Source organism: Pteropus vampyrus, unplaced genomic scaffold, assembly GCF_000151845.1.
Source record: "Pteropus vampyrus isolate Shadow unplaced genomic scaffold, Pvam_2.0 Scaffold302, whole genome shotgun sequence".
In the NCBI taxonomy this organism is placed as follows: domain Eukaryota; kingdom Metazoa; phylum Chordata; class Mammalia; order Chiroptera; family Pteropodidae; genus Pteropus; species Pteropus vampyrus.
Genome location: NW_011889083.1, coordinates 1,988,816 through 2,009,080, shown reverse-complemented (window position 1 = coordinate 2,009,080; position 20,265 = coordinate 1,988,816). Strand labels below are relative to the sequence as shown.

At 39.1% G+C, this 20,265-nt stretch overlaps 1 protein-coding gene and 1 pseudogene across 2 annotated transcripts in view; one reads left to right on the top strand and one right to left on the bottom strand.

Moving 5' to 3' along the window:
- Positions 1-4,472, bottom strand: part of CDK13 (cyclin dependent kinase 13) — a 90,733-nt gene extending 86,261 nt beyond the window's left edge. Inside the window, exon 1 of one of the 2 annotated variants that reach the window (XM_011376701.2) lies at positions 2,306-4,472. In XM_011376701.2, the coding sequence (XP_011375003.1) occupies positions 2,306-3,522 (1,217 nt within the window). In that variant the 5' untranslated portion in view covers positions 3,523-4,472. The remainder of the gene's footprint in view (positions 1-2,305) is intronic. The other variant, XM_011376700.2, reaches the window with a different exon arrangement.
- Positions 4,473-6,811: 2,339 nt separating this feature from the next.
- LOC105303208 lies at positions 6,812-7,444 on the top strand (annotated as a pseudogene).
- Positions 7,445-20,265: the final 12,821 nt, after the last annotated feature.

Genomic DNA, 20,265 nt, shown 5'->3' with positions numbered 1-20,265 from the left:
TGGAAACTGTCTTTACAACTTAAAGAGGTAGCACACAAGTTTGCTCTGTATCATTCCAAAGAGTTCAACTTGAACCAATAGGTATAAGTTACACAGAGGTGGATTTGTTTCAATATGCAGAACTCTAACAATTCAAGCTACTCAATATCTCAACCACATTACATTTCTGTAACAGTCTATGCTATTTCTGTACTTTACAAAACAAATTTTCATTTAATTCTTGAAATTAAAAAAATAAAACAACAAGTATTTCCCTGTTACAGTTTAGGAAACTGAGTCTCCAAGGGTCTTGCGAATGCTCTAGGCAAACCAACACTGTAACTCTTCCAAATCTCATCTAACAGGCTGTATTCAAAACAACGTCTTTCCACTTCGAGATATATTCAGGCACACAGCAAATGGCCAGCTGTCAGGAATGTTGGCCAGGATATTCTAAAGCTTATTCCAAATCCAAGCCTTTAGAAATACTAGTGGTCAACAAAACATCATTAAAAGATTCCGTAATTAATGGTCCTCTAGAACGCAAGCTTCACAACGGCAAAGACCTTGTCTTTCTCTTCACTGCTATATCTCAATTCTAGGACAGTATCTGCCATATAACACGTGCTCAATGTCTGCTAAGCATGAATAACCCTAATCATACATACAACTACTACATAATATAAACAAAATGCATAGCCCTATTAGATAATAAAGGAACTTGCTAAAGTATCGATAACTAAAAAGCCTGATAAACACAAAATCCATTCGTAAAAGTACACCATATACTTAAAAACACTATCTAAATTCCTAAAACTTACTTTAATTAGTTTTCAAAAACAAATTCAATTGAAAAAAAAAAGTGCAAAGCTTTTGGTAAACATGAAATATCTTAACTAAAAGTAAAATATAAGGTCTTACAAGATAAAAAGGTTAAATTTGGTGAAATAACTTTTCCGTGTTGACAGCTTAAAGCATCAGCTATCATTTTTAGTGTGTCTGAACACTGTAAAAATGAAGTTTCATACAGTTGTTTTGGTTTAAAGATAAACTCACACCTAGATCTCTACTCACACATCTTAACAAATATTTACTAGTCTAACACTTCAAAAACATCTGCTAATTTTACAGGTATACATATATTGTACTGAGATTCAACAGAACTCATACTTAGAAGTACTTAGCATCCACTTTGCATTACTGAAAACTAAGCCAATAGGAAAACCACATTCAATGTACACATCATTTTGTATAGTTTATGGCCTAAACTATAAGGCCTAGAATTTCCAGACATCTTAAAGAATATAAGAACATGCAAAATATTCAAAGATTATTCTTAATTCAGTTTGCTTAACAGATAGTATGTATCAACGCTCACTTTTTTTGGAGAATATATAACAAGGCATAACAGCTATATAAAAAATTTACTCCAATCTCCCTAAATTGTACCTTTTAAAGATTTCTGAACGAAAATCCTAATATTTAAAAAAATCTAACTTTAAAGTGTAAATAATAACTTAGAATAAAAGTAAATAGTGTAATAGTGTAAGAATGTACTAAACCATTCACTGGTTACACTGGATTACACCAACTAGAATACATTTATGTTATTAGCAACTAGATATCATCGCAAACCCACACAGAAACCACAATCCTTATTTTTCTATTTTTTTAAATTATGATTTTGAAAGAGTGCCTAAGAAGTTATTCCACACTAGAATATCGCAATATGGATTATATTCCTTATCTTCAGAATTTAGAACTGTAAGTTTCCACATAAACTTTATTCACATATTGAAAGAATACATTTTACAGAAAGACTGCTTTTCCCATCGTTATATCATACGACACATTTGCTATCTATAGCTAACTCTGATATCAAGTGATTCAAATTCTCCTTTATAATATTGAGCCCCTAAACTGTAGTCCATTACTTTGTCTGTCTCCAACAATGAAAGCTCTTCAGAGAGCTTTCAAAATTATGACAAATTATACAAAGTCTATGTTTACCCAAATTAATTGTGCTGGAAAAACAAAGAGCAGTTGAGAAACCTTTTGGTATGTTAATGCAACAAGTTTAAAACTTTGAACTCTTCCTTTGAAATATTCCCTGCAGAAGCAAGGAGAAAAGCTCTGCTGGAACTGTTGCTTTGTCCCTTCAACCCCCTAAAGGGTGTCATAGGCGCCAAAACGCCCCTCAGTTCTTGAAGCGAGTCCGAAGTTGGATTTTCTAGACTTCAATAGTTTTTAAGAGACCAATCACCACTTTCCCTGCCTCCGAGGATCTAGCCAGCCCAAAGACGAACGCACGGGACAGCGAACTCACCTGATCACAGGGCTGTAAGGGCTCCGGGAGCGACGCCAGCTGCTGCTGCTGTAGGGACTGGGAGACACGTCGCCGCCCCGCTCGTACGAGCTGTGGCGGCTGTAGCTGGGGGAGCGGCGGCGGCTGTAGGGGCTCGGGGAGCGCGGCAGCCGCCGCGAATAGGGGCTGCTGCCACCTCCCGCCGGACTGGGGGACTTGCGGCTCCTCAGGCTCTGCGAGGCCCTGTGGGACACCGGGCTGTCGTCCCGACCTCCTAGGGGGCTCAGGGACCGCTGTCGCCGCCTGTAGGCCTTGGGCTCGGTCTTGTCCTCCCGATAGGCCTTGGGCGGCTCCTTGTAGGCCGATGGCGGCTCCTTGGACGACTTAGTCCGGCTCCGGTGAGCCTTCAAGTCTCGGTCCTTACGGCTGCTACTGCTGCTAGATGTAGCCGAGGCGCTTTTCCGGCGGCCGCCGCTACTGCTGCTGCTGCCGCTCTTGGCTGCCTCCGCCCGCTCCTCGCCGCTGTGGCTGTGGCGGCTGCGGGACTTGGAGGCCTCGCTGCCGCCGCGCTGTCCGTCTCGCCGCCGGTGTTCACGGTGGCGTTCCTTGCTGCGGCCGCTGCTGCGGCGGCGGTCTCGGCGGGGCCTGCGCCCTGACCCGTCCCCCCGCCGCTGGGTGCCGGAGGAGGAGGCCGGACTCCCGCCGCTGCCCCCCGTTCCCCCGGCAGCCGTCGCCGCCGTTGCCGCGCTGGACCCCCCCAGCAGCAGCCCCTGCTCGGACTGGGAGCTCACATCCTCGTATTCCACCAGCGGGGTCACACCCCCGCCGCTACTAGCACCGCCACCGCCGTCCTGCTGCGGCTGGGGCAGCGAGAAGACCCGACGCTTCTCCGCCTCCTGCCCGGCGCGGGGCCCGCGGCGCCGCTTCTGCCGCCCTCCTGGGCGCCTCTTGCCTCTCGCCAGCCGCTTGACCTCCAAAGGGGGGCCCGGGCTGAAGCAAGAGGAGGAGGCCGCGGCGGCGGCGGCTGCGGCGGCGGCGGCCGTGCCGGGAGCAGCCAGGAAGAGCAGAGGCGGCGGGGGCGGCGGCGGTTGCAGGAGCTGCGGCTGCAGGAGCGGCAACAGCAGCGGCGGCTGCTGAGGGGACAGGAATCGCCTCCGCTTGCGGCGTTCCTCCAACTTCTTCTCCGCCCAGCTCAAGCCCCCGCCTCCCCCCAGCGCCGTGTCCGAGCTACTCGGCATCGCCTAGAGCTCGCCGCAGAGCGCGGCGCGGGTGCGGCCTCCTCCCGGGTCAGATCCTGGCCATCTCCCCCTCCGGAAACGGGAACAGCGGCGGCGGCGGAGGGACACCGAGCACCAGGGTCGGCCGGGAGCCACGCCACGATAATCCGGGTCGGGACTCGGGTCCCTCGGTTCCAGGTCACAGTGGGGTACGCAGCGGCCTCCAGGCCTGAGGGAAGCAGGAATCCGGGCGACAGAACTCCCGATCGTGCTCGTCGTCCTATTCTTAGCAGCAAAAACACCAGATGCGCCGGGGGCTGACCTGTGGGGGAGCCCGGAGTCCTCCAAGTACCCCCCAGGGGTGGGGAAGCAGCGTCGGCCGCGCTCTCTGCTCAGGCAGCGCAACGCGGAAGTACCACCTTCTCTGCCGCTTCACTCCATCGCGACCTGACGTTGGGTGCGAGTTCAGGGGAGGGGAGTGGGCGAGACAACAACACGCCTCCGCCGCCTCCTCCTTGGCGTCGACGTCGTCCTCCAGTGGTGGCGGCTACACACGGCGGGCGCCTCGGAAGTGGCTTGGGCCTGACAACTCCCGGCGTGGGGCCTCCTGCACTCTGCGTCCCGCAGGGACGGCCGGCGAAGCGAAGGCGACTGGGCTGCGGCCCTCAGTTGGGGCAGCGAGTGTGCAGGGCTGGGCAGGGGGTTGTTTCCGGGGAGATGCGGGTGGGGGAGCGTTTCTGAATCTGTGGCGGTGGGTTTGGGCCCTGACTTTCTTGCTTCGCTGCGAGTAGAGGTGGCGAAGCTGCCCCTTCCCTTCGCTCCCCCCTCCCTCCCACGAGGAGGCTTCTGGTGTGCGCGGCCGACCCCGTCTCGCTCCTCCCCTTCCCTCTCCGTTCCTCGTCAGGAGGAGGGAGGGCGACGGGACTTGCTGGTTGGGCCTTAACCTCCACAACCCCTCCTCCGCCCCTCGTTCTTTCGGCCTTTCCCTTCAGCCCTGACGCAAGGCCAGGAGCGCGCACGCACGTCACGCTCCGGAAAAGCCGAAGGGGAATGGTGTCAGGGGCAAAAGAGGCGGGAACAAAGTTGCCGCGCACTGGCGTGCTCGCTACCGCCAGCGACAGGCGTCCGGGACCGGAAGTGGCGTAACGTAGAAACCTCCACTTCCAGTGAGGGTGGGACTATGTGTGAAGAAGGGTAAAAGAAAGAAGATGGTTCGTACGCCGCCTGCTGCTGTGGCTTGAGACTCTTGCAGGGGTGGCACGCCGATCGTGCCTGTTGCTTACGTCCAGCTCACAATGCCCCTTCTCTCCGCAGGCGCCGCACCGCCTGCCTGTTGAAAGGTCACGGCGAGAGCCAAGAATTGAGACAGAAGAATAATGTCGTTAGTGGCTTTCTCGGCTCGGTAGCTATCCATCATCTATCCTCAGCCAACCTCCGGGTTTGGAACAGCTGCGAGATCAGAAGAGCGGACACCCTGCAAAAGAGGGCAGAGGCGGTGTTAGTTTAAACTGCCTCACGTACATCCAAGTTCGAGGCCCGATCTTAACCTAAAAAAAAAAAAAAAACCAAAAACTTTGGAATCACCGTGTAGAGCTTAGATAGCACTAAAGTTTACTTAAAAGAAAATTAATCCAGGCAATAAATGAAAAGTCAAGAGACTACTAAAAAATCCCAGAATTCTTACCATCTTGTTCAAATAAAGGCTGCCTTCTTAGAACTTCAGCCACATCCTCCTTCATATCTAAATTTGTGGGACTGCTAAAAGTAACCATTCAGGGCCCTCACGTCTCATTTCTTGCCTTACCAGACTTGTCTTTCATTTACAGATTGGGCCCTTAGGATAATTAGGTTAAAATCTAAATGGGTTATTGGCTTTTAACATGGTTCAGTGGAAAAGAAAAGCTAAGCAGACCATTAAAAGGCTACCTGTGGTCATCTCTTTGCAAGTTTATTTGTTCAGACTATCAGTTGGTTCTTAATTAAACACCTAGTATCCATCACTACCTTAGTGTAAATAATTTAAACTGGCTTCACATCCACTAACACAGAAATCTCAAACCGGACTGAGCTAAGATCATGCTTCACAAAGAATGAATACAAAGGGTGTTTGTTGCTGAAGGATAAAGGAGGAGGCAAAGGAATAGGTAATAAAGAAGTCGGAGCATTTCTAAGGAGGAGAGGCCTGAGTGGGCTGTACGGTGGTGGGGCCTACTGTGCAACCAGAAGGAAGTGGTAAGGGCATTGGGAAGCTGAATAGTAAAGGGCCGGGTGCCTAGAACAAATTTCTCCTTGGCAGTATTGCTGAGTGAAGATTCTATAGCCTCCTGCTAAAGAATAGTTAGCAAAGGGCTTTTTCCAGAAATAGGATCAACCTGCCCCATCATCTTACTTTGAAAAGCCTGGTGTAACAGAACAAGAAAAGCAAAATATAGTTTAGCGGTTCTTCACAGCTATAACAATCCACTTGAGAATGTCATCTAACATTTGCAAAGAAAACTTGATCTGTAGTAATGGATAGAAATTTGCAAACTAGAAAATTGCAAACAGGTTATAAACAGAAAACTTGTACTAAAATATCTTTAGTGAGATTTTGCCACCTACATGTTTCCACAAAGATTCTATCTTGCAGGGGATGGGGAGGAGGAGGAAATGAAGATTTTGAGCTCCCCAAAGATACCTGACCACATGCATTGAAATTCTAATAATTAATAGGATTCAAACTGCAAACAATGAGAAAGACCTTTAAATTAGAAGCCATCTGTTTTTATAATAAGCTTTGTCTACTTGCCTCCATATAAAGATATTTGAAATTGCCTTTTAGGACTATATTTTAGTATTTTTCAGTTTGTTATAATTTACTGTCTCCTTGTTTTTAAAAAAAGGTGGTAAGGTTTTTGCTTTAACAGGTCATTTCATACCATATCACCTGTTCTTAAAGTGTGCTCTGAAACTAAAAACTTTTCAATGGATCACACCGTCAAGACTACTTTTGTAATAATAATGGCATGATTTGTCTTTTTTACTGTTATTCTTTCACAAATGTACAGAGGAGTTTTCCAGAGGCAATATAACATGACATCACCCTAATGGCTAATGGAATGTGTGCTTGTTTATTCATATGTTTTCTAGAACATTCTAAGGTATTAGGTTTCTGAAACATGTAAACATTTGGAATTTCTGCATAACTCAGTGACCAATATTTTCCAGATGACTAATGGATGTTATTACAAAAGCATGAGTAAAAGATTCATTCAAAGTACAAGATACACTGGCTTTCTGATCCACCATCTGTGGTGGAACCATTGCTAAGATGCAGATTTTTGTGAAAACCCTTATGAGGGAAGACCATTACTCTCAAGGTTGAACCCTCAGATACAATAGAAGATACAAAGGCCAAGATCCAGGATAAGGAAGGAATTCCTCCTCATCAGCAAAGACTTATCTTTGCTGGCAAGCAACTGGAAGATGGACATATCTTGTCTGATTACAGCATTCAAAAGGAGTCCACTCTTCATCTTGTGTTGAGACTTTGTGGTGGTACTAAGTAAAGAAAGAAGTTTTATAACACTCCCAAGAAGAATAAGCGTAAGAGAAAGAAGGTTAGGCTGGCTGTCCTGAAATAATATAAGGTGGATGAGAATGGCAAAATCAGTCACCTTCGCTGGGAGTGCCCTTCAGATGAATGTGGTACTGGAGTTTTTATGGCCAGCCACTTTTACAGACATTATTGTGGCAAATGTTGTCTGATCTATTGCTTCAGTAAACTGGAAGACAAGTAACTGTATATGGGTTAGTAAAAGACATGAACTAACAACAACAACAACAACAAAAAGTACAAGATGGACTGATGGGTTTTAATGTAAAGTACAAAAAGTTCATTGATATAATTTCACATTCTACTTTACAACTAATCTTTAAGCAAGTATAGTTTTGGTGTAGTGTCAAAGGCTATTAATATATCCTCCCCTTGAAATCTTGAAAAGCTTTTAATATATCTTCCCCTTTTCCAACAATATACTGTGTTCATATATTTCCAGCAAAACAATATGTTGCAACAAATTGCATAAAAAGACAGATATGAGAATTAGTTTCAAGTCTATTAAACCAGGAAATAGAGATTTGCAGAAAGGTAAAGCAATAATCCTCTGATTTTTTTTTATTTAAATGTTATTTGTGTTAATACATAATGGGATTATTGTTATTTTAAATGAATATTTTTAGATTTTCTCAATTTTTATTTCTGTGTCAGTAGATATAACTCATATAAAGAAAAGCTACTTTGTAGTCCTCAAAATTTAAGAGTATAGAGGGATTCCCCAGACCAAAACCTTTGAGAAATGTAAAATATAAAAATCCTTAAAATTCTGATTCTCCCCTTCACGCTTCTAAATAGTACAAATAGTTTACAGATAGATCATGCACTGTCATTCTAGAATCTTTATAACTAGAAATTTCTTCAGTGTCTTTCAAAATTGTTCCTCCTTTAGAGAGGTTGGTTGACATAAATTAGGTTTTTTTCAGTCTTGCAAAATTTAAGCTTTCCTTATTTTACCGCAGTATTCTCCATCATAAAGAATAATATCCAACATATTACATTGTTAAAGAAAAGCAAAGCTGAAATAATGAAACTTCAATTCGATGCTAAAAATGAGTGATGGCTAGTATTTACTGAACATTTATTGTGTGTCAGGCTCTGTGCTAAGTGCCTTTACATCTATTTTCTCATTTAATCCTCTCAACAGTGCCTGTGAATAGGGTGACTATAGCCTTGGGTTTGCCTGGGGTGGTCCTGGTTTATGCCTCTTGTCGAAGCATACTTATTAATAATATCCCCTTTCTAACATATAAGTTTCCAAATTTGAATGTAAATTATCAGATTATCCTACTCGTAAAATTATTATGCATATTTCGCAAATGAGGAAACTGAGACAGAGAGAGATGGTGTGTCTTGCCTAAAGTACGGTGCTATGAAATGTGGATCTGGGATCCTAAACCAAGTCGCTCTGTCTAGCTTTGTAGTCCAGTCTTTTAAGAAATGCAAGATGTTTCACAGTGATAACAGTGCTCCTGAACTTTATGTTAAACCCAGCTATAGCAATATATTCCAAACTAAAAGAAACGTGAAAGTTATGAATAAATTTTAAGATCAATTTTACTAGTAAAACAAGGGATAGATGTCCCTCTCCCACACTCATCTTTACATGGTTCAGAGGCCCATGCTTGCTATTAATCCTTTGCATAAGAGCAATGCTACTTCTATGCGTTTGTAGGGGTTGGGGGGCAGTTCTTGCTAATTCGATGAAGATGAAGGATATCTATTTGTAGAACAAGAATGGTGGACAGAATTGCTAGAGGCCCTCTAATTTGAATTCTCCCTAATCATAAGTAACAGAAGACTGGTTTTACTGGCAGTATAAATGTGCCTGCCTAGGTAAAAACTACATTTCCCACCATTCCTTGCAGATGAAAGACATGACCATATTATGCAGTTCTGGCCAATGAAACGTAAATGGAAGTTGTTGGATGAGGCTTTCTGGGAATGCTTCTTAAAATGGATGACCAATTTAGCTGACCTGTGCTTTTTGCCCTTTATCCTTCTCTTTACGCCTGGAGCTCAAATGCAATACTGGAGTTTGACTATCTTGTGACTACAGAGGAACAAGCATGTACTAAGAATGGGTAGGTAAAGAAAAGATAGGGCCTGACTCCCTGAGGACATTGTGGATCTATCAAACCACCCCTGAACTGAAAAAAAAAAAAAAAAAAAAACATATAAAACTGGTAATATGTTTAAGCCACTGCTTTTTTCAATTTTATTATAACCAAACTAAATTCCTAAATATTCCATGGTGGATATCATTAATTAATGATAGCACTCCTTCCTACTCTTCCTAAATATAGCCCCAGAATCCATCTCAACACAAATGCCTGAAACTCACACTACAACAGATCGGCCACATTGCCCAGCAGCTCAGACTTGAGAAGGACGAGGTCTGAGTATTGCTCTGCAACTGTCACCAGAAAGGCAAATGATCATGGATATTTGCAATGAGAGGATTTTGAGGCTGCTGAGTCTCCTTTCTCAGGGAGACCAGTACCTTTCGTCTGGAACAAGGGCCTCATTTTGGTACCATAGGCTCTGGGGGCCCTCACTTTATTATGTGTATATAGTCCCTTTCCCTGAGAGTGAAGACTCTCCTTTGGTGTCTGTAACCATTCTGACCCAGGGGTGGGAGTGCAGAGGAAAGGGGAGAACTAGTAGGGAAAGAGAACCCTGAGATTTGTACCAGGGCTTTTGGGATTAATTTTTTCATTCAATAAAAAAGGAAATTATAACACAAAGGGTGTGGGGGCAGGGAGTTTGGGGGAACTGGTTGGAGGGAAGGTGAAGATCAGTGATGCTCTTAAATTTAATCTCCACATCACTCGTTACTTTGTTTTTAAATAAAGAAGCCTAGGAGACATACATAGTAATATATTCTATAATAAAAGAAATATAATGTAAAATTTATGATAAAATTTTAAGGTCAGTTTCACTAGCAGAACACTGAAGTACGCCACTTCCACACTCATCTTTTGCACATTTAGAGGTTCTTTACCAATAGGCCAGAAATAATACCATCAATGAAATTATTTTTCATGCCTGGCCTAGAGCAACTTTTGTGATTTTTGGAAAATTGGTTGGTCCAACAATTTAGAATTCATACTCTGGCACAAAGCTATGCACATTACAGTTATGTTATACTTGTTATTCCTTATAGAGATAAATCAAATAAAGTCATTGAATTATGTCAAAATTTAAAGAACACATACTTAATTGGGATAAATATTTTGTTAATGTTTAATTTCATAAGAATATGTACTCTTAGGCAATAGATATTCAAGAATATTTGGAAGTTCAACTACAGAACAAGAATACTTTAAATTTCTAATTACAGTAACTAATAAAGTTGATAGAGAAACCATAAACAAACATGAACAATTAATTTATGTTGTGTTAAAAGTTCTCATAAATAAGGTCATTATCAGCTTAAAATATACTATTGCTGTAATAGTTCAAAGAAAATAATTTCTACCAGAATAATTTCTACCAAAATAATTTCTACCTGGCAATGTGAATCTTATTTTATTTTCAGAGTATTACAATAAAAGTATTATAATTAGCATTTAAAATTTGATTCACCCTTATATTTATGGTCAGTTAATTTTCAACAAGGGTGCCAAGATAATTCAATGGGAAAGAATAGTCTTTTCAAGAAATGATGCTGGGACAACTTTTACCACATGTAAAAGAATGAAATTGGACCCTAATCTCACACCACATACAAAAATTAACTCAAAATAGATCAGAGACCTAATGTAAGAGCTAAAACTATGAAACTATGAGAAGTAAATGCAGAAATAAATATTTTCAACATTGGGTTACACAAAACCTTCTCAGATGAGATGCTAAAAACACAAGTGACAAAAAGAAGAACAGATAAATTGGATTTCTCAACAGTAAAAAGCTTTGTGCTTCAAATGACACTATTAAGAAAGTAAAAAAGACAGCCCATAAATATTTACAAACTATATACCTGTTAAGGGACTTGTATCTAGAATATATAAAGAACTCTTACAACTCAATTATGGAATGAAAAGTAACCAGACTTAAAAAAGGTTAAAAGATCCAAATAGTCATTTCTACAAAGAAGATATATAAATGGCTAAAAAAGATATGAAAAGATGCTCAACATCATTAGCCATTGGGAAAATTCAAATAAAAACCACAATCAGATACCACTTCAAACATAAGGATGGCTATGTTCAATAGGCAGATTTTGTCAAAGATGTGGAGAAACCAGAATCCTCATACATTACTGGTGGGAAAGTAAAAATGGTACTGCCACTTTGGAAAACAGTTTGGCAGTTCCTGAAAATGTTATACATAGAATTACAATATAATGCAGCAATTTCACTCCCATACATACACCCACAAGATATGAAAACATATTTCTCTGTAAAAACTTATACACAAATGTTTCTAGCAGCATCATTTATAAAGGGCAAAAAATGAAGACAACCAAAATGTCCACCAGCTGATGAATGCATAAACAAAATGTGTCATATCCATACAATATAGTAGTTGTCCGATAATAAAGAGAAATGAATTTCTCATATATGCCACACATGGATGAACTTTGAAAATATTACGCTAAGGGAAATAAACTTCAGTTTCTGTCTCTTAATCGTCACCTAAAGCGCAAAGCATGCAGTATTAGTCTCATTTAACAGTCAAGGTAAGTAAAACTCAAAAAGATTCGGTTGTCTCTGGCTACATAAACAATAATGCAAAACTGGAATTTTAATCCAAATATGTATCTTAAACACAAATAAAAATACTTTTTTAAGAAAGTGTTTCTTGATCTATATCCAAACAATCCCTTCCTTGTCTTTATTGTGTCCTCAGTGAACACACAAATACTATCCTTCTTTCCTTTTCCCTTTCTGTATTGGTGCTTGGCCTTCTTCCCAGTGTCCTGGGCATAGCTAAAAATTTCCAATGGAAATCAAGGGAATTTAGAGCTAGAAATAAGCTTTAAAAATTAGCTCAATCCCCCCCCCCCCCACACACACACTTTATTGATGAAAACTGAAATTTACACAAATCAAATGTCTTGTCTAAGGTCCTACTCTTACTTTTTCAAAGAAGCCCCGTTTACTTTGCTTCCCATTCAGAACTCTTTACATTAGACTCATGTTTTGTAAACTCACTAGTCGTACTCAAAAACATTCCAAGGGGTACATATATATAGACTAGAAAGTTTTGAGGAAATCAGGTTTCAGATCTTCAACTTCCATATTTCTAAATTTGTCTTCCTGAGAACTTCTTGTGTTCAAGGTATCCTGCTGGTTCTCTTTCTTCAATTTTACAAAACAAAGACGCAATTCTCACTCATTCTCTCATACTAATGGCACGTTGCTCAAAACTGTAAGAACAAAGGCAAACCAAGCCATTATTCAAAATACTGGTGTGAGGAAGTCTTTTAATCAAGAAAACCTGTCTCATAGTAAATAATATTCTTCTGTGGACACATGAACTAATAGGGGGCACATTAACTAATGTTTAGAAATTATTAATCAAAACATGAACTATACCTGCTATTTTAATCAATTGTCTATTACGGATAGTTAAAATTATGACTCAATCTAGGAAAAATTAACATAAATTATTTATATACATATTTTAAAAGCAGGATATATGACAAGGTGATCAAAAAAAGACTTTAAAGCAAGAAAGTATGTTAGCATATTACATTAAAATAAAGTTATGTGAGAGAACTAGAATGGAAATACGAATTTAAAGAGAAAAATGGAGCAATGTAAAATGCTACCAATTGGAGGTTGATGTCATGTTTCTAAAAGAATGATAGTGGGCATCAAATAGTTATTGTTTGAGAGTCTTTTTGATACACACAAGGGTGATATAATCCTTTTATTTTAAAATGTTAAGATTTATAACATGAAAGAAAAGTGAATCCCTTTGCAACTATTGAAATTTATAATGAAAAATTTTAAATGCCAACATAAAAAGGTACGAAGGGCTCTAAATTTTAGGAATTACAAGCAAAAAAACCTGAAGGCCAAGATCATTGGCAATCCCCAATAAATATTGATGACTCATAGTAAATCAATTACCATTGTAAAAAAATTTTTTTAATAAACGCGTCTGCTAATATTTAACTCAGGACTATCATTTTCATGCATAAAAGGAAGCACATTCTCATTGTTCTTTTAAAAAAAAGATTTTGAAGTTATGCAATATCAGAGATTTTTGACCTCACCCCTAAATTTTGCAACCTTTTCTTACAAAAATTCCCCGGGCACCCAGGCACCAGGCTGCTGCATATGGAGGCTTCTGCTTAAAACCCTTCAATTGCTCCTGACTGCTTATATGAGAAAATGCTAACATCTTCACTGTACTCACATTACTCTGCATGATCTAAGTCTCACTTATTGTTCCATCTTTCTATCTCTGCTCAAACTCTGCACTTCAGTCATAAGAAACTTCTTTTCAGTTCTTCGAAGATCCTAGCATTCAACTTTGAGCCTTCATATGGGCTCTCCCCAAATTTGGGATACTCACTTCACCTCCTACGTCTCAACTAGGTCTAATTTTTATATATTCAAATCTCAATTTAGATATCACTTGAAGCTTTCTTTGATACCCCTCACCACCGCCACGACTAAGATTGGATTAAATGCTCCTTTTTGTTTTCAGTGAATAGTGTCCTCCCCCATCAGGCATGTACTGCTGTCATTTCTTTCCTCATTTGTATTTCCCAGTAGACTATAGGTTCCAAGACAGTAGGGACAATGTTTACACGCCATCATATTCTTAAGCTTGGCACAATGTATGGTACCTGTTAGGTGCTTAAGGAATATTGAGAGAATTAAAAAATGGATTGATTTTGCAGATTCATCAATTAAAATACATCTGTTGAAGGTAACAACTACTCTTAACAATCTTAAGTGAAAAAAGGAATTTACTGGAATGGTGTAAAGGGTTCATGAATTGACAGGAAGTTATAGTGGGAAACTTGAAATATAGGTAAAGACCCAGGTAACTCCAGGAAGTCAGGAAGCTGGAAAATGTTAGGAATACCCTGTGCAGAATACAACTACCTCTGTTATAGGGCACTGCTGCCACCTCTTGGGGATTCCATTTCAATGCCGTTGGAGATAATCTCTCTACTAAGGTGAATTGTATCTCAACACTTCTCTATCTTTTCGTCACTTGGTCAAGATTCAATTTTCTGAAAAAACGATCATTGGCTAAAGATCATGTGCCTATGCCCAGGCTGCTAAAGGTGAGGAACATCGGGATGTGATCCCTCACACTTCCAGAGTGGAAAGGAGGGCATGCTTCTCAACAAGACAGTGGAGAAATGCCCTAAAACAGGAAGAAGGGTTTGATACAGAGCATCCAAGAAAGTACAGCTGTCTGTTACAGCTGTCTAGAACTAAAGCAAAATATGTGTTCCCACACAGAGCAGTCTGTTTTAGTGTATTTAGGGCCTCTAGAATGGCTTAAAAGGTAATTAAAACATATGAATTTAGTGTGATGGTTTAGAGAAACATAATCTTCATTCTGTAGTCAAATGGAATATTCAGTAATTCAGATGTGGTTATGCTAAAAGTTTTACTTAATGAAGTGCTCAGTTAAGGATAGAAAAAATTACAAAATAAACAATAATTGAAAAGAAACTTAAAATACTTTTGGTTGCATTATGCAAAAGTTACTTAGCGCTACAGTATCAATTATAGCATACAATTCTACCTTTCTGTGAAAAATGGACAGAGCCTAGAAATATAAAGGACTTTGAAAATCACTCAGCAAATTTTAAAAATCCTGTGTGAATTTTGAGGAAACCTTATGGTATTAATATATAGTGAGAAGCTAATAAGAATGTGGGTTCATATAAGCAAGATGAAGAGTTTTTCTGAGATGTGGAAGAAACGAAACATCTAAGAATATTAAATAGAAGTTTTTAATTGCCTTAAAAATATCCCTTGTGCTTCATCTTTTTAAATCTCTCCTACTCTTCTTAAATCTCTGGTAATTGCTGATTTTATTAAAATAATTAAAAATTTTTCAATTATAGCTGACCTACAACATTGTATTAGTTTTAGGTGTACGACATAGTGATTAGATATTTATTTAACTTATGAAGTGATCACCCCGATAGGTGCAGTATCTATCTGACACCATATATAGTTATTACAATATAACTGACTATATTCCCTATGCTATACTTTACATCCTTATGACTGTTGTACATTTAATCCCTTCCCCTTTTTCATCTAGCCCTCAAATCTGCCTCGCATCTGACAACCATCAAAATATTCTCTATATCTAAGAGTTTGTTTCTGTTTTGCTTGTTCATTTAGTTTGTTTTTAAGATTTCACGTGTAAGTGAAATTATAAGGTATTTGTCTTTCTCTGTCTGACTTATTTCATTTACCATTATACCCTCTAGGTCCATCCATGTTGTTTCAGAAGGCAAGGTTTCATTTTTTTCTCACGACTGAGTAATATTCCATTATATATGTATACCATTACTTCTTTTTCCATTTGTCTATCGAGGACACTTAGGTGGCTTCCATATCTTGCCTATTGTAAATAGTGCTTCAGTGCATATATATTTTCCAATTAATGTTTTGGTTTTCTTTGGATAAATACCCAGAGGTGAAATGGCTGGGTCATAAGGTAGTTCTATTTTTAAGTGGATTGTTTGTGGGGCCTTTTTGGTGTTAAGTTGTATGAGGTCTTTATATATTTCGGATATTAATTTCTTATTGGATGCATCATTGGGTGAATATCTTCTCCCATTCGGTAGATTGTCTTTTCATTTTGCTGATGGTTTCTTTTCCTGAGCAAAAACTCTTTATTTGATGTATCCCACTTATTTATTTTTTTCTTTTTTTCCTCCTTACTTGAGGATACATATCCAAAAAAACTATTACTAAGAGCACAAGGGTTTACTGCCTATGTTTCTTTCTAGGAGTTTTATGGCTATGGATCTTACATTTAAGTCTTTAATCCATTTTGATTTTATTCTTCTATATGGTGCAAGAAAGTGTTCCAGATTCATTCTTTTGCATTTGTCTGTCCAGTTTGCCAACAATTTATTGAATATACTGTCTTTATCCATTGTATATTCTTGCTTCCTTTGCCGTAGATCAATTTATCATTAATCTATGTGTCTAATTTTATGCCAGTACTATGCTTTTTTGATTATTACAATCTTGTAGTATAGTTTAATATCAGGTAGTTTGACACATCTAACTTTGTTCTTCTTTCTCAAGATTACTTTGGCTATTTAGAGGAGTCTTTTGTGGCTCCATAGACACTTTAGGAATGTTCTAGTTCTGTGACAAATGCCATTAGTATTTTGATAGAGATTGAATTGTACATTGCTTTGGGTAGTATGGACATTTTTGTGCATATTTCTTTTTCGTTCCTGGTTTTTCAGGTTTACATTGGAATTTTTTTTCTTTTATGATTGTTATGGTGAAGACTTCTAATACTATGCTGAATAAAATTGGTGAAAATGGACATCCTTGTCTTATTCCTGATCTTAAGGAAAATGATTTTCACTTGTCCTCATTGAGTATGGTGTTAGTTGTGGGTTTGTCATATATGGCCTTTACTACGCTGTGGTATGTTCCCTCTATTCCTTTTTTGCTGAAAGTTTTTGTCATAAATTAATGCTGGGCTTTGTCAAATGGTTTTCTGCATCTATTGATATGATCCTATTATTTTTATCCTTCATTTTCTTTATATAGTTTATCATGTTAATCGACTTGCAGATATTAAACCAGTCTTGCATTCCAGGAATAAATCTAACTCGATTATGATGTATGATTCTTTTAATGTATTGCTGAACTTGCTTTGCCAATATTTTGTTGAGGACTTTTGCATCTATGTTTATCAATGATATTGGCCTATAATTTTATTATTATTATTTTTTGGTAATATCTTTGTCTGGTTTTGAAATCAGAGTAATGCTGGTCTTGTAGAATGAGCTTGGTAGCCATTCCTCCATCTTCAACTTTTTGGAATAGTGTGAGAAGAATGTGTTAATTCTTCTTTGAATGTTTGGTAAAATTCACCTGTGAAGCCATCTGGTCCAGGACTTTTTTTGTTGGGAGTTTTTTTGATTGCTGATTCTATTTCATTAGATACTGCTCTGTTCAGATTTTCTGTTTCTTCTTGATTTAATCTTGGAGGATTGTATGTTTCTAAGAATGTGTTCATTTCTTCCAATTTATTGGCATATAATAGTTTGTATTGTTTTCTTATAATCCTTTCTATTTCTGTGGTGTCTGTTGTCACTTTTCCTATTTCGAATTTTATTCATTTGGGTCATCTCTCATTTTTTCATGATGACTCTGGCTAAAGATTTATCAATTTTGTTTATCTTTTCACAGAACAAGCTCTTGGACTCATCGATCTTTTTATATACATTTTTAGACTATTTTCTTTATGTTTGTTCTGATCTTTATTATTTTCTTCCCTCCACTCACTTTTGGCTTTCTTTTAATTTTTTTTCCAATTCCTTACACATAAGGATAGATTGTTTATTTGAGATTTTTCTTGTTTTTTGACATAGGCCTGCATTGCTATGAAGTTTTATCTTAGAACTGCTTTAGCTGTGTTCCATAGATTTTGGATCATTGTGTTTTCATTATCACTTGTCTCAAGGTATCTTCTGATTTCCTCTTTGATCTCATCATTAACCCTTTCATTGTTTAGTAGCATGTAATTTAGCCTCCATATATTTGTGTGTTTTTCAGTTTTTTTCTTATAATTGATTTCTAGTTTTATACCATTGTGATCAGAGAAGATGCTTAACATGATTTCAATCTTCTTAAATTTATAGAGACTTGTTTTGTGGCCTAACATATGGTCTATCCTGGAAAATGTTTCAGATGTACTTGAAAAAAATGTATATTCTACTACTTTGGCATGAAATGTTCTAAAAATATTAATTAAATCTATTGGTCAGATTTGTCATTTCAGGCCTCCTATTTACCTGTTGATTCTGTCTGGATGATCTATACATTGAAGTCAATGGGAGTATTAAAGTTCCCCAGTATAACTGTAATACTGTTGATCTCTTCCTTTAGGTCCATAAATATTTGCTTTATGTATTTAGGTGCTCCTCCATTGGGTGCATAAATGTTTATAAGGGTTATATTCCCTTGTTGAATTCCCTTATCATTATGAAATGTTCTTCTTTGCATATTGTTATAGCCTTTGTTACAAAGTCTAGTTTCTCTGATATAATTATTGCTACTCGAGCTTTTTTTTTCATTTCCATTTGTGTGAAATATCTTTTTCTACCTCTTTGAGTCTGTTTATATCTTTTGATTTGAAGTGAGTTTCTTATAAGCAGCACATGTAAGAGTCTTGTTTTCTTATCCATTCAGCCACCCTAGGTCTTTTGTTTGGAACATTTCATCCATTTGCATTTAAAATAATTATTGATAGGTATGCATTTATTGTCATTTTAGTATTCATATTTTTAATCTTTTTTCTTCTTTTTAAAGAAGTCCCTCTAACATTTTTTTGTAATACTGGCTTGATGGTGATGAACACCTTTAGTCTTTTCTTGTCTGGGAAGCTGTTTATCACTTCAATTCTAAATACTAGGTTTGCTGGGTAGAGTAATCTTGATTGTAGATTTTTGCTTTTCATCACGTTGGATATTTTTGCCAATTTCTTCTGGCCTTTCTCCTGTCTGTTGAGAAATCAGCTACGGTCTTATGGGAGCTCCCTTGTAAGTAACTAACTGCTTTTCTCTTGCTGCTTTTAAGATTCTTTCCTTGCCTTTAAGCTTTGGCATTTTAATTATGATGTGTCTTGGTGTGGGCTTCTTTGGATTCATGTTCTTTAGGACTATTTGTGCTTCATGGTCTTGTATGTCTATTTCTTTGACCAGGTTGGAGAAGTTTTTTGCCATTATTCCCTCAAATAGGTTCTCAATCCCTTGCTCTTCCTCTTCTCCTTCTGGCACCTCTATGATATGAATGTTGGTATGCTTAATGTTGTCTCAGAGGCCCCTTAAACTATCCTCATTTTTAATTTTTTTGTTTGTTTTGCTGTTCTGATAGGGTATTTTCTGCTACCTTGTCTTCCATATTGCTGATTTGATCCTCTGATTTATATAATCTACTGTTGAAGCCTTTAATGTATTCTCTATTTCAGTTATTGTAGTCTTCATTTTTGACTGGTTCTTTTTATGGTCTCTAGCTCCATTTTTATGTTTGCTATCTTTTTGTTAAAGTTCTCAGTGAATTTAGCTACTCTTCCCCTAAGTTCATTGAGCATCCTTATAACCAGTGTTTTGAACTCTGTATTGTGTAAATTGCCTCTCTCAATTTCAGTTAGTTTCTTTTCCAGAGTCTTGTTTTGTTTTTTCATTTGGGATATGTTTCTTTGTCTTCTCATTTTGGCTGATCCTTATATTTGTTTCTATGTATTGGGTGAATCTGTTATGTCTCTGAGTCTTGGCACAATAGCCTTATGCATTAAATGTCCTGTGGGGCCCAGTAGTGCAGTCTCTCTGATCACCCGAGCTGGGTGCTCCAGGGATGTCTCTTGTGTCTGTGTATGCCTTCCTGATGTATTTGAGCCTTGATTGCTTTGGAATATCAGTGAGAGGGATTAACCCTCAGGCTGACTGGCTGTGACGACTGATCTTGACTACAGCAGAGGAACTGTTATGCGATGGCTGACCCTGTGGATCCTGAATTGCTTTAGTGGGGCTCTGATGCCTGCTGAGTCCACCCTTGGGTGTGTTATTTGTGGGAGTGGTTTGGGTGGTGCTCTGGTGTGATTTGAAGCTGGCCACTGGGCCTGTTGGTTCTGGGGTCTCTTGGGAGGGGCTCTGGTGCTGGCTAAAGTCAGCTGCTACCTGTGCTTGGTCTAGAGCCACCTGGTAGGAGAACAACGTGATCTTCAGATGATTGCCACCTGTGATGGGCTCGGAGGTGCCTGGGAGAGGTTAAGCTGTGAACCAAGGCCAGCTGCCACTAGTGCCAGGCTTGGGGCAGCTTAGCAAGAGGTATGGAACACACCAAGGCAATACAATACTTATTTGGGGGTTGTGAACCTTTGAGAGATTTTAGGAAAGTATGAAGTATGAGTAGCAACAGGCCATTTGTGTGTAAAAGCTTGGGCCAGGCATTTGAGTAGGGTGAGACAGGGTCTCAATG